This window comes from Giraffa tippelskirchi, chromosome 7, assembly GCF_054371585.1.
Source record: "Giraffa tippelskirchi isolate mGirTip1 chromosome 7, T2T-mGirTip1v1.2.pri, whole genome shotgun sequence".
In the NCBI taxonomy this organism is placed as follows: domain Eukaryota; kingdom Metazoa; phylum Chordata; class Mammalia; order Artiodactyla; family Giraffidae; genus Giraffa; species Giraffa tippelskirchi.
In genome coordinates, this window is record NC_137281.1 from 68,928,404 (window position 1) to 68,940,696 (window position 12,293).

Consider the following 12,293-nt stretch of genomic DNA (forward strand, 5'->3'; position numbering starts at 1 on the left):
ATAGATCAGAAAAGAAAATGTGAATAAGTGGGATAAAATTTAGCCTAAAATTTTACAAATGTATCATATTTGAGAGTTTTAAAAATGAAATCATGTATATATGACAATCTAGCTTTACTTATTGACTATTTGTCCTTTTCCCCATTAAACAGAATAAGTCAAATTACTCTGATAAATATATATATTTTTTTCTTTTAGTGTCACATGTTCATCCTCCATGCCCCCTCTAAATTCAAAGCAGTGGCAACATTTAAATAACATCAGACATTTAAACTAGGCTGACAGGTGTCAAATTGAGCTATGAACTTTGGTGGTGGTGGTTTAGTGGCTAAGTCGTGTCCGACTCTTGTGACCTCATGGACAGTAGCCTGTTGGGTTCCTCTGTCCATGGGACTCTCCAGGCAATAATACTGGAGTGGGTTGCCATTTCCTTCTCCAGGGTATCTTCCCAACCCAGGAATCGAACTCAGGTCTCCTGTATTGCAGGAAGATTCTTTATCGACTGAGCTATGAGGGACCTTGTGAGACTCATAATACTGTTTACATGCGAAGTGTTTTTGTAATTGAGCATCCATGTGAATTCAGTACCGCATTTTGAAATCTGGACATCACAGGGATGACTTTTAAGAATCTCTCCCAGATCAAGCGCTAAACAGATCCTGGGAAAGTTGGTTCTGTTTCTGAAAGCCGCTCTTCCTGAGTGGAAGGCGGGGGTCACATAAGATGAGGGCACTGAACTGTGAACGGAGCCAAACTGCGCGACAGCTTGGCCATGGTCCGCTGCACACAGGCTGAAATCACTGCATGTGGGGTGCTAAAAAATGAGCAAATGAGACCATGGAACACTGAACAGTGGCACTGCAGTGCTGCCTGACTCATGGGGATTGGTGTGGGCCCATGCCACGCTGCAGTGCTTAATAGTCCAGAGACAAAAATAATCACAGGGCATGAGCTAGATTTGGCTCCTTAATAAACTACAGCAATCTCCTGATAAACTTATTCTTCTACCTGTGACCAGTCCCATGAGTAAAGCCCTTTGTCTTTTGGGGGGAGGGAGGCTTACCGCACCATGTGGCATGCGGGATCTCAGTTCCCAACCAGGAATGGAACCCATGCCCCCTGCAGTGGAAGGACAGTCTTAAACACCTAACCTCCAGGGGAGTCCCAGACCTTTGTCTTTTTATGTGAATGATATGTAAGTTGAACTGGATGCTTCTAATTCTAAATGACCTTGCTAGAGTTAATATATTATGTAAAACAAAATATAAATTTACTTAGGAGCCTATGTGGATAACTGACGTTTGTTGTAGGTCATCTGCTGCTTTCATTTAAAAGACTAGAAAAGAGGACATGCTATAGTGGAAGGCTGCCATAAAGCTCTGAGAAGTAGACCAGGCTTGTAGGGTATGGCTGCATGTCATCTCATCTCCTGCATTTTCCATCCTGCCACATCCAGATTATTTTGACACTTTTTAAACACAACATTATTGTCCTCAATTTTCCCTTCTAGTGGGAAAATATTTACTAACATAAAGCTAGTAAGTATTGCCTACTTAGAGTTTTTAAAGAACCCTAAATTCATGAATAAAGAGAGCAATTTATAATGAAGGTATGACTATTACATGAATGGATATTTCAGAAAATCTCCCAGTAAGTTAAGGCTTGTAAGGAGCTTTTTTTCTTATAGTTTTCCTAGTAAGGCTTTTACGCTTCAGGCTTCTCCAGTTCACATACTTACAGAGGAGGGAAATACATATAAATAGTTTTTTTGGTTAGTAGTATGCTGTTTTGAATATAAAAAAACATAAATTAAATTGGATTACCCTATCTAGTTATGATGTGTTTGAGTATGTTATATGATTGTTATGTTAGTAAAATAGTCTTGTCAGTGAAGCAGTTTATTTTGAAGACATTTTCCTGTTGTGTCTGTGATTGTCTGAGAGAGCTTGTACGTGATTTTTTTTCCTGAAATTCTTCGAGAAAACCATAGAGCTAATGTTTGACCTCAAAAATTATGACTTAGGTATTGTGAATAACTAAATGTTGGTTTCTTTAAGGAAGTACATATACATATATAGTTTGAAAATTTTCTATTTGAAAATATTCCTCAGTTTTTGGCCTGCCTGTTTATTAAGCTTTTGCAAGCTTGGGAAAGAGACTTGGTGAAAGTGATCAAGCAGCCTCACTTTCCCCAAGACTAAGAAAAGACTGCTCAACAGTATTTCGGTTACCAGGGGTAGGGAGAGGAAGACTGGGATAAATTGGGAGATTGGGATTGACACATAGACACTACTATGTGTAAAATAAATAAATAATAAGGAACTACCGTGTAGCACAAGGACTTCTACTCAATACTCTGTAATGACCTACATGAGAAAAGAATCTAAAAAACAGTGGGTGTATGTATGTATAACTGATTCACTTTGCTGTACAGCAGAAAGTCACACAACATTGTAAATCAACTATACTCTAATAAAAATTTTAAAATCAAACAAACAACAACAAAAAACAAACAACAAAACACCAAAAAAAAAAACAAAACAAACCCCAAAAAACCAAAAAGGGACTGACTGCTCAGTCAAAAGTGATAAGACTTGAAGCAAATCCAGGTTTATTCACCAGCTAACTGCACAGGACTTCAGTGTAAGTGATGCTTGCTTTCACTCTCTGCTTCTTCCACTGCTGTTATTGCCACTAGGCATTTGGGCTGGTTTCCATGATATGCCCCCTTCTTCCCCCAGCCTGGGAAATAGCCCTGGGTATGTGAATTTCCTTTGTATTATATATTAGTAATACCAGCTTAGAACAATGCTGCATTTAAAAAACATTAAATGTTAAAAACATTAACAATATTAAAAATATTGATATGGGGACACATCAGCTGTCTGGGGCACAGATGAATTAATCCCTCTTGTCACTGTCCCAGGGCCATATCACACAGAGTTCCCACTTTTGAGAAGCAGCTCCTTCTTAAATCTGCACCTGCCATTTTGGGAATATGCCCTTGTGATTTTTATTAAGGGTTATGGCAAAATAGTCAGTGACTGGCCACTCCGGTGTCTGATAGCGTTGGGGGTTGTGCAGGGGGAGTTGGTTGTGTCCCATTTATCTGACCATACTCTTTTCTAATGCCTGAATTATGAATGTTGCTCCCATGTGAGCTTACATTTAATGCCACGTATCTTCAGGTTCACCTTTTCACTTCAGGATTCCAAAACTGGAACAAAATTCACGTACTGAATGTATGTTAAATTGCTTGCAATGATAGTTTATGGAGCACTTATTTGAAAGCCCTGTTTGCTTTCTGTGTCTAAGGTGTGTTCATTAACGTTTATCATTCCTGAGGAGTAGTCAAAGCTGCCTCCCAATGTCCTGGAGGGAATTGCCAACTTCAGGGTGCTCATGTGTGTCTCTTGTTATCTCTCAAGCTTGGTTGCCCTTGACAGAGAGTTCTCTTAGTTGACTATTAAATGTTCTCCTCATTGGGCATTCTTTTCACTTATCTTCCAAAGAGTCTGTTTCTCCCAGTGTACCCTTAATTTCGACTGACTCCTGAGGATGAGGCACGGTGGTCATGGAAGGCTGTGTACTGTGGTGGTTTTGAGCTAATTCTCAGGAGCCAGACTGGTGGGTTTTAAAGCCGGACCCTTGCTCATGAGCTGTGGGGCCTTGGCAAAGTCCTGTTTTTCTTATCTTTAAAATGGGGAAATATTAGTATCCATATTAGAGGATTATTTTGAGGATTATATGAGTAAATAGACCAGAAGTACTTAGGACAGCTTGGTGGCTCAGATGGTAAAGAATCTGCCTACAATGCAGGAGACCTGGGTTTGATCCCTGGAGAAGGGAATGGCAACCCACTCCAGTATTCTTGCCTGGAGAATCCCATAGACAGAGGGTCCATGGGGTCGCAAAGAATCGGACACAACTGAGCGACTTTCACTTGGGACAGCAGCCACCATGTAGTAAGTGCTCAGTAAGTGTCAGCTGTTATTAGTATTACAGACTTATCTTAGAACTTGAGAACTGTTGGCGGTGATTATACTTTGGATTGAAGGACTTGACCCATGGATATACAAGATGGCTTTCTGAGGAAGACACACCTGCCTGCCACATAGCTGAACAAGGACTCCAGGCATCCATCCTCCCAGGGTGGGGGGCGTGCCACTCGAGAGGAGAAGACTAGTCATCAGCGCCTGTACCTCTCACCCCTGCAGGCTTACCAGCCTCTCTCCCAGGAGTGGGATCCAGAGGTCCTGGATGGACTTGGCTGCTGTGCCCGATTTCATCACAGTTTCCATTGTTGGGTCTGCTGGGGGTGCCCTCTACTGGTCCATCTAGCATGTGTGCAAATCTGGGGAATAACAGCTTTTAAAAAGTTAGTTTTAGCCTTTTAAGGATGTTCACATTAAAAAACACAGTTGAAAACTTTTTTTAAAAAAATGTGAGTGATACAAATCATATCTATATTAGTCTGTTTTTGCCATTTGCATTATGAGTTGGAGTATTTTCAGGTCTGAAATATTTGGGGTAGGTTTGATTGAGAATGAGCGTTGTCAATGGCATGCCAAGAAACAGTAATTTTTTCACAACATAGTTGTCAAAAACTGATTAGAATGGCTTACATTCCAGTATAATAGTACTAAATAGCTTAGATTCTTATTTAACGGTTTAAAGAATGTCCATGATGAGGGAACTTTGTAAACACTGAAGTCTCAAAACGTCCCATTTTAAAATGGTACCATAACCTAGAACCCTTGGACATTGTTATGTTCAGGGTTTAGTTCATTTCAGAAAATATCATCTCAGATTTATTGAGCAATTCATTCTGTATTTAGAATTATATTTTACCATACAGTGCGCCATCATGTCCCTACGTTTACATTAAAAAATTTTTTTACGTTTCTTTTGTGTTTTTCTGACCACTGCCTCCTTTTTATTTCCTTCTTCACTGTCTCTTTCTTTCCTCTGCTTTGCTACTAGGATCAAACAGCATAAATCGGGTAACTGCGAACATGGAAAATGGAGAAAATGAAGGAACAACTAAAATTATCGCACCTTCACCAATAAAAAGGTCAGTCAGTTAACTGAAAGGACACACTGCTATCTGCTGTCACAGACATGCTTTTTATCTTTTGTCAAGGTTAAGAAGCACTCTGGTAATTAACTAGTACTTTTAATGAAAATAGTCTGTGGGCCAAAGAATACTTTAAGATGCCAGTAAAATGTAAAGAATCAGGACATGTCCCTCTCACTTGAGGGAAATGCTCCTGCTGTCATAGCACGATGAAGTTATAGATAGTCTGTGGTCTGCCTTCTCCACAACATAGTGAAAATCCCATGTGATTGTTTTAAATGGCATGATATAATGGACTAACTCGGGGGGACCTGGGAAGTAAAATAGATAGTATTCACGTTTAATGTACTGCGTTCATTATAGCAGTGCACTGAACTGTGGCCTTGGAAGGAGGGTTTATAGCGTTTAGAGGTGCAGGATTTCAGAAGGCGGCGATTGCATATGTATGAAGAGTTGTCATGGTCCTCTGCATCAATTTTCCCTGCAGCATCCCCCAGTGGAAGGACTTTCTCTTAATATATTATGTGGATGGTTTCCCTGAAAGATCAGCCTTGTTCTCTGTTCAGACACTGTTTCAGCGTCACTTTTTCCTATCTCCAATTATGTTGATGGAACAGGATGTTGCACATATAGTGAGCTCTCTATAGAGAGCTCGGTTTCTCTATAGAGAGTACTCCATATTCATCTTAGAGAAGTCCAAGCAGTCGGAAATATGTGACCTTGAGAAACTTCTTAGGTCATCTACTCCATCTTTTATTAGTAAGTAATGGTGTTTTCATTCAATTGGATTGTTGCTACTTGGAGGAATATAGTGTATGATTTCTCAGCAAAATAATTCTAAGTTATGAAATTTCTCAGAGTTGCAATGTTTCCCCCAAGGTTTTGCCTTCATTTTCTTTTGTTTAGGTACAGGATGCTCCCTGTACAGATTCTCTTTTTGGAATGATAAGTTCTTTGCTTTCACGTACACGTTCCTCCTCTTTTCTCTTTTTGCATTCTTGCTTTAGTTGGTTGATAATTGCTTTACAATGTTGTATTGGTTTCTGCAGTACAACAGCAAGAACCAGCCATAAGTATACCCCCTCCCTTGTGGGCCTTCCTCCCACTCCCTGCCATCCCATCCCTCTAGGTCATCACAGAGCACTGGACTTGGCTCCCTGTGTTGTATAGCAGCTTTCCACTAGCTATTTTATACTAGCATTGCGTGCACTTTCATTTACTGTGCTTCTCTTAGCCTCATAGTTGTGGCTAGAGCGTCAGCTGAATCTGTGTGTACAGGGTATGCTTATGGCAAGTCTGACATAAGAACGGTCATCTTGCATGAAATTCAGATCCCAGGCCTTTTTAAAGTGTATGAAAGGAGTTCAGTCTGCTCCACAAATGCATTCTTGCCGATAGGACTGATACCTGAAGGACTGCCAAATTTTCCCACTCAAGCTCCAGATGAGAACTAGCTCAGAGACTGCATTCAATTAATTTGCCCCCCGAGATTTCATTATTCCTTTGCTCTCTGTCAGTTCCTCTGCTCAATCTCCCTTTTCTCTTTTCTCTCTGATTTATTAAACACACTCAAACTTTCTACTGTTTCTTTCTACATACCATATTTATTACTTTTCCTCCTTTCAAAATTAAGGTTTTACTTTAGAATTTTGATCTTTTAAATGTTTTTTAATCTTTATAAGAATAACATGAATAAAATATACCTACCTTCTATCAGTACTAGTGCTCTTTAACATGCCTTTGTCAAATATCTAATTTTTTAGGCTTTATAACTCCCTAGATGAATATCATATACTAGGGTACAAGTTTATTTTCATTTTTTGAAATGACCTTGTCATTTTTTCTCTCCTCTTTCTTTGCTGTTACAAAGAACTCTGCTATGACTATATTCCAGGACAATTAAATAGAGGATTCCTCAAAAAGCTGGGGTTAAACATGGATTAGGAGTTAAGTAGCTCTATCTTTTTCTGAAGTGGAGGCTCCCAGGGAAGTGAGAGGTGACACACCTTTCCTCCTCCCCTGCTGGCGGGAGGCTTCTGATGAGCCCCTGCCTTGTGTCTCCCGGTGTTTCTAAAACAGTTTGTCGAGGTTGAATAACAACTCAGTTATATTTACATTCTTAGGACAGAAAGATGATACTAGGTCAGGAAATAAGATTAGAAAGTCTTTCTGATTTGGAAGGATGAAGCCAAGATAAGGCGGGAGCTGGGGGCAGAGAAGGTCAGTTCGGGTGGCCTGAACCTGTCCAGAGCTGACCGGCCTGCACAAATTCAGACCCAGATCCAAAGGCAGTGATCTCTGACCACTCCTGAAAGAGGAAGCCAGCCACATGAGCCGGAATACTCAGCTTTCCTTTCTTGTCAGCCTTGTGTTTTTGGCTTGCTGGTTCCCCCTTTTTCTCTCTCATCCTGCCAGAATTCTCCAGGCCACAGTACCAGTGTGGGTAGCCTTTCCCTTCTCCAGGGGATCTTCCCAACCCAGGGTTCGAACCCAGGTCTCCCTCATTGCAGGTGGATTCTTTACCAGCTGAGCCACAAGGGAAGCCCAAGAATACTGGAATGGGTAGCCTATCCCTTCTCCAGCAGATCTTCCCAACCTAGGAATTGAACCGGGGTCTCCTGCATTGCAGGCGGATTCTTTACCAACTGAGCTATCAGGGAAGCCCCTTCTCATACTGCAGGTGGACTCTAGAAAGTTTCTTTTAACAACTGATGACTTGGCATTTGGTTGACTTACAGCAGTAAAACTAGAAAGAAAGAAGGGGAAAAGAGAACCCCAAGGTACAGCTGGAAAGTTTATTATTATTATTATTATTTTTTTAGGCAGCCACTTTACATTTTTTCTGGAATGAGTCAGAGGTATAAATAAAAACACACATTTTAAAACATTTGTTAAATAATTTTACTGAAGAAATAAGTATGTGAGTTAATTTTCTTCTATTTTCTAGTTAATTTATTTTCCATTCTTTGTTTTGTTTTGTTTTGTGTTTTTAAATTAAAGCTTTAAGAAAGCGAAGAGTGAAAACAGCCCTGATACCCAAAGAAGCAAATCTCATGCACCGTGGGAAGAAAATGGCCCCCAGAGGTAAAGAGAATCCTTGTTTTTATAAAGGAGAACAGTATAAATGGGGTTAGCAATTGCAGCTTGTTAAACAATGGAATTTGCTTTGTGGCTGTCGATGACTAACTGTGGACAAGGCAGGCAGATGCCTAAATCAGCATGACTGAGAACTTCTGAAGTAGAAGTCAACAGGATGTGTCCTAACATGAAACTTTCTCCTGGAAAGACAGAAAGGAAAACTTGCATATAATAAGAAACTGCCTGAAAGGTGGTGAGGATGGATTAGGTGGTCATTTGGATACTTGAAGTGACATATTAATGATAATTTCCCCAATTGCATCGTTCTTGTTAAAACTTAAGTTGAAAACTACCGTTGATGAATAGTGCTTTTAGGGGACCTTTATTCCTAGAAATAAATAAATATTTAGATAATTTTGTTCACATTTACCATACCAAGGACAGCTCTGCTTCATAATTTATTGATAAGTTGAATGATGGTTCCAGGTCTGACCACTCGATGGTTCAGATTCTAACTCTGCCTCTTTCCTGGGTACTTGGCTGCTTAACTAAATATTCTGTATTTCTGTTTTCTTTTCTGATAAATGAGTCTAATAACTGTACTTCAGTGACTAGGGTTGACCTGGAGATAAACTGGGATAATGAGTATAAAGCCCTCAGCTAGCATGTGTAGATTCATCATATATGCCGATTGTTGTTACTATTGCCATCATTTGTGTGTGCTCATTTCTTTTGAAGTCTAGTGAGACAAGCCCATTCCTGCAAAGTGAAGACTTTCATGATTTATTTTACTAGATCTTACTCTTCTTTCAATAAATCTTGTCAGCAAAGAGAACCATGTGCCCGAGATCCAGTATTCCAGTAGAGAATGTGCAGTTGTGAACACTTCCTAGGTCCAGGTTAGGGTATTGCTCCTCCAGGCCCTCTGCAGACATCCTTGACCATTCCTCTTCCACTCCAGCGGACTCTATAACTCCCCCAACGGCCGCACGAAATCCCCCAAGTTCCCTCACACACGCCGCCGAAACCCCTCGTGTGGGAGCGACAATGACTCTGTGCAGCCCACCAGGAGGAGGTAAGAAGCTGTCGGTTTTAAATTTTCAGCAGCAGTTCCAGATCCCAGTCACAATTTAACCAGGTTATTCTCATAGTGTCACGACTGTTTGTCCCCTCACGATAACAGAGAGCTTATGAGTTTTTTTGTTTTGTTGAGATGAAATAAGCTAGAGGTCCTGAAGCATTTCTCTTAAAAAGCCAGAGTTTCAGAGGATGATTTCATAAAATATTGATGGGAACTTACTTTCTGTATTGTAGTTAAGACTAAATTTTTCAAAATATATATACTATTTTGAAAATATGTATTATATAGTAGGTATAATATGTATATATAATATGTATTGGATTAACAATATACATTAATATGTAAAAGATTTAAATGTTTTGACCTGAGAAGACAAGATTTCATCAACCCAAAAAGATCTTCATGACCCAGAATCACCCACCAAGAGCCAGACATCCTGGAATGTGAAGTCAAGTGGGCCTTAGGAAGCATCACTACAAACAAAGCTAGTGGAGGTGATGGAATTCCAGTTGAGCTGTTTCAGATCCTAAAAGATGATGCTGTGAAAGTGCTGCACTCGATATGCCAGCAAATTTGGAAAACTCAGCAGTGGCCACAGAACTGGAAAAGGTCTCTTTTCGTTCCAATTCCAAAGAAGGGCAATGCCAAAGAATGTTCAAACTACCGCACAATTGCACTCATCTCACATGCTAGCAAAGCAATGCTCAAAATTCTCCAAGCCAGGCTTCAGCAATACGTGAACCATGAACTTCCAAATGTTCAAGCTGGGTTTAGAAAAGGCAGAAGAACCAGAGACAAAATTGCCAACATCTGTTGGATCATCGAAAAAGCAAAAGAGTTCCAGAAAAACACCTGTTTCTGCTTTATTGAGTATGCCAAAGCCTTTGACTGTGTGGATCACAACAAACTGTGGAAAACTCTTAAAGAGATGGGAATACCAGACCACCCGACCTGCCTCCTGAGAAATCTTATGCAGGTCAAGAAGCAACAGTTAGAACTGGACATGGAACAACAGACTGGTTCCAAATCGGGAAAGGAGTACATCAAGGCTGTATATTGTCACCCTGCTTATTTGACTTATATGCAAAGTACATCATGAGAAACACTGGGCTGGATGAAGCACAAGCTGTAATCAAGATTGCCGGGAGAAATAAATAACCTCAGATGTGCAGATAACACCACCTTTATGGCAGAAAGCGAAGAAGAACTAAAGAGCCTCTTGATGAAAGTGAAAGAGGAGAGTGAAAGAGTTGGCTTAAAGCTCAACATTCAGAAAACTAAGATCATGGCATCCGGTCCCATCACTTCATGGCAAATAGATGGGGAAATGGCTGACTATTTTTTTGAGCTCCAAAATCACTGCAGATCGTGACTGCAGCCATGAAATTAAAAGATACTTGCTCCTTGGAAGAAAAGCTGTGACCAACGTAGACAGCATATTAAAAAGCAGAGACATTACTTTGCCAACAAAGGTCCATCTCGTCAAGGGTATGGTTTTTCCACTAGTCCTGTACGGATGTGAGAGTTGGACTATAAAGGAAGCTGAGCGCCAAAGAATTGATGGTTTTGAACTGTGGTGTTGGAGAAGACCTTTGAGAATCCCTTGGACTGCAAGGAGATCCAACCAGTCCATCCTAAAGGAAATCAATCCTGAATATTCATTGGTAGGACTGATGCTGAAACCAAAACTCCAATACTTTGGCCACTTGATGCGAAGAACTGACTCCTTGGAAAAGACCCTGATGCTGGGAAGGATTGAAGGCGGAAGGAGAAGGGGATGGCAGAGGATGAGATTGTTGGATGGCATCGCCAATTTGATGGACGTGAAATTGAGCAAGCTCTGGGAGTTGCTGATGGACAGGGAATCCTGGCATGCTGCAGTTCATGGGGTCGCAAAGAGTCAGACACATCTGAGAGACTGAACTGAACTGGTAAGACAAGATCATGTTAGATACCTCTTAGGTGAGGCTGAGTTATTGGCTCTCAAGACTGATATTGTTGCTTAAACTTGAGTATAACCCCTTTCAAGAAGAGAGAAAATGAGTCTTGTTACATTTTACCCAGCAGGTCAGATTGTTCTTGTGAATATACTTGTGTGTTTGTGCTTAATCAAAAAAAGAAAAATTCCTGTATAGCAGTTTTGAACCCTCTCTGCAAAGCAGGCTGGGCAATATGACAGGTCCAAGAGAGGAAGACCTAGAAATCACTTACTAGTGAAATTCACTTTATTTCTATCTGATGGGGACTATGTTTTACTTTGGGTGCCTACATGAGTGGTATTTTATAAGTGACTTATAATTATGAGATGAATAGATAGCATCACCAACTAAATGGATGTGAATTTCCAGCAAGCTCCAGGAGATAGTGGAGGACAGTGGAGGACAGAGGAGCCTGGCATATTGCAGTCCATGGGATCATGAAGAGCTGGACACAACTTAGCAACTGAACAACAACGACAGTAACCAAATTATGAGACGTTCCAGTCATGTTTTCAGATAACCATCAAGATTCTTTTTGTATGCACTGTGGATTTAGAAAGCAGAGGTGCCTCTGTTTTCTTTGCCCTTGTTCATACTCACTTGCTGGTCCATCCCTGCTTGATTCCTTCTGCTTCTGCCAGTTTCCCAGAGTCTTCATTTGTAACTTTCTCAAACCAGGTCCACTTCACCAAAATCCTTTGAAAGTTAAGAAAAGAAAGGTCATCATCTTAACCCAGCAGGACTGAGAAGGGGGAGCCAGATCATAACCCATGATGATTAGACAGAATAATGGAAAAATAGCCTGCATGTACCATGTTCCAAGTACTCAGCCATTTACTAGCTATGTATTATCTCATTTCAACCTTATGATACCCTACCGAAGTTGATGTAATGTATCCCTCAGTCAGTAGGCCTTTCCAGCAGAGAAGGATTAAGGCAGGGATCAGCGTACAGGTGTGAGCAGGACTGAAGGAACAAAAAGACCGAGTGTCTGTGACCTACATGCTGTGCTGCCCCTGGGCTGCAGGAGTAGCAGGAGAGATGGGGAAGTCACCCAAAGATTCAAAGCTGCTTCTGC

The 12,293-nt window shown here is 40.6% G+C and overlaps 1 protein-coding gene across 9 annotated transcripts in view; it reads left to right on the plus strand.

Annotated features, from left to right (window-relative positions):
* EPB41L4A (erythrocyte membrane protein band 4.1 like 4A) overlaps positions 1 to 12,293 on the plus strand; it is a 279,429-nt gene that overhangs the window by 225,751 nt on the left and 41,385 nt on the right. For 6 of the 9 annotated variants that reach the window (XM_081505745.1, XM_081505746.1, XM_081505740.1 and 3 more), the window contains 2 exons: positions 4,984 to 5,074; positions 8,078 to 8,161. In XM_081505745.1, the coding sequence (XP_081361871.1) occupies positions 4,984 to 5,074; positions 8,078 to 8,161 (175 nt within the window). Of the gene's footprint in view, positions 1 to 4,983; positions 5,075 to 8,077; positions 8,162 to 9,116; positions 9,231 to 12,293 lie in introns of all 9 variants that reach the window. The other 3 variants (XM_081505741.1, XM_081505742.1, XM_081505744.1) reach the window with 1 other exon arrangement.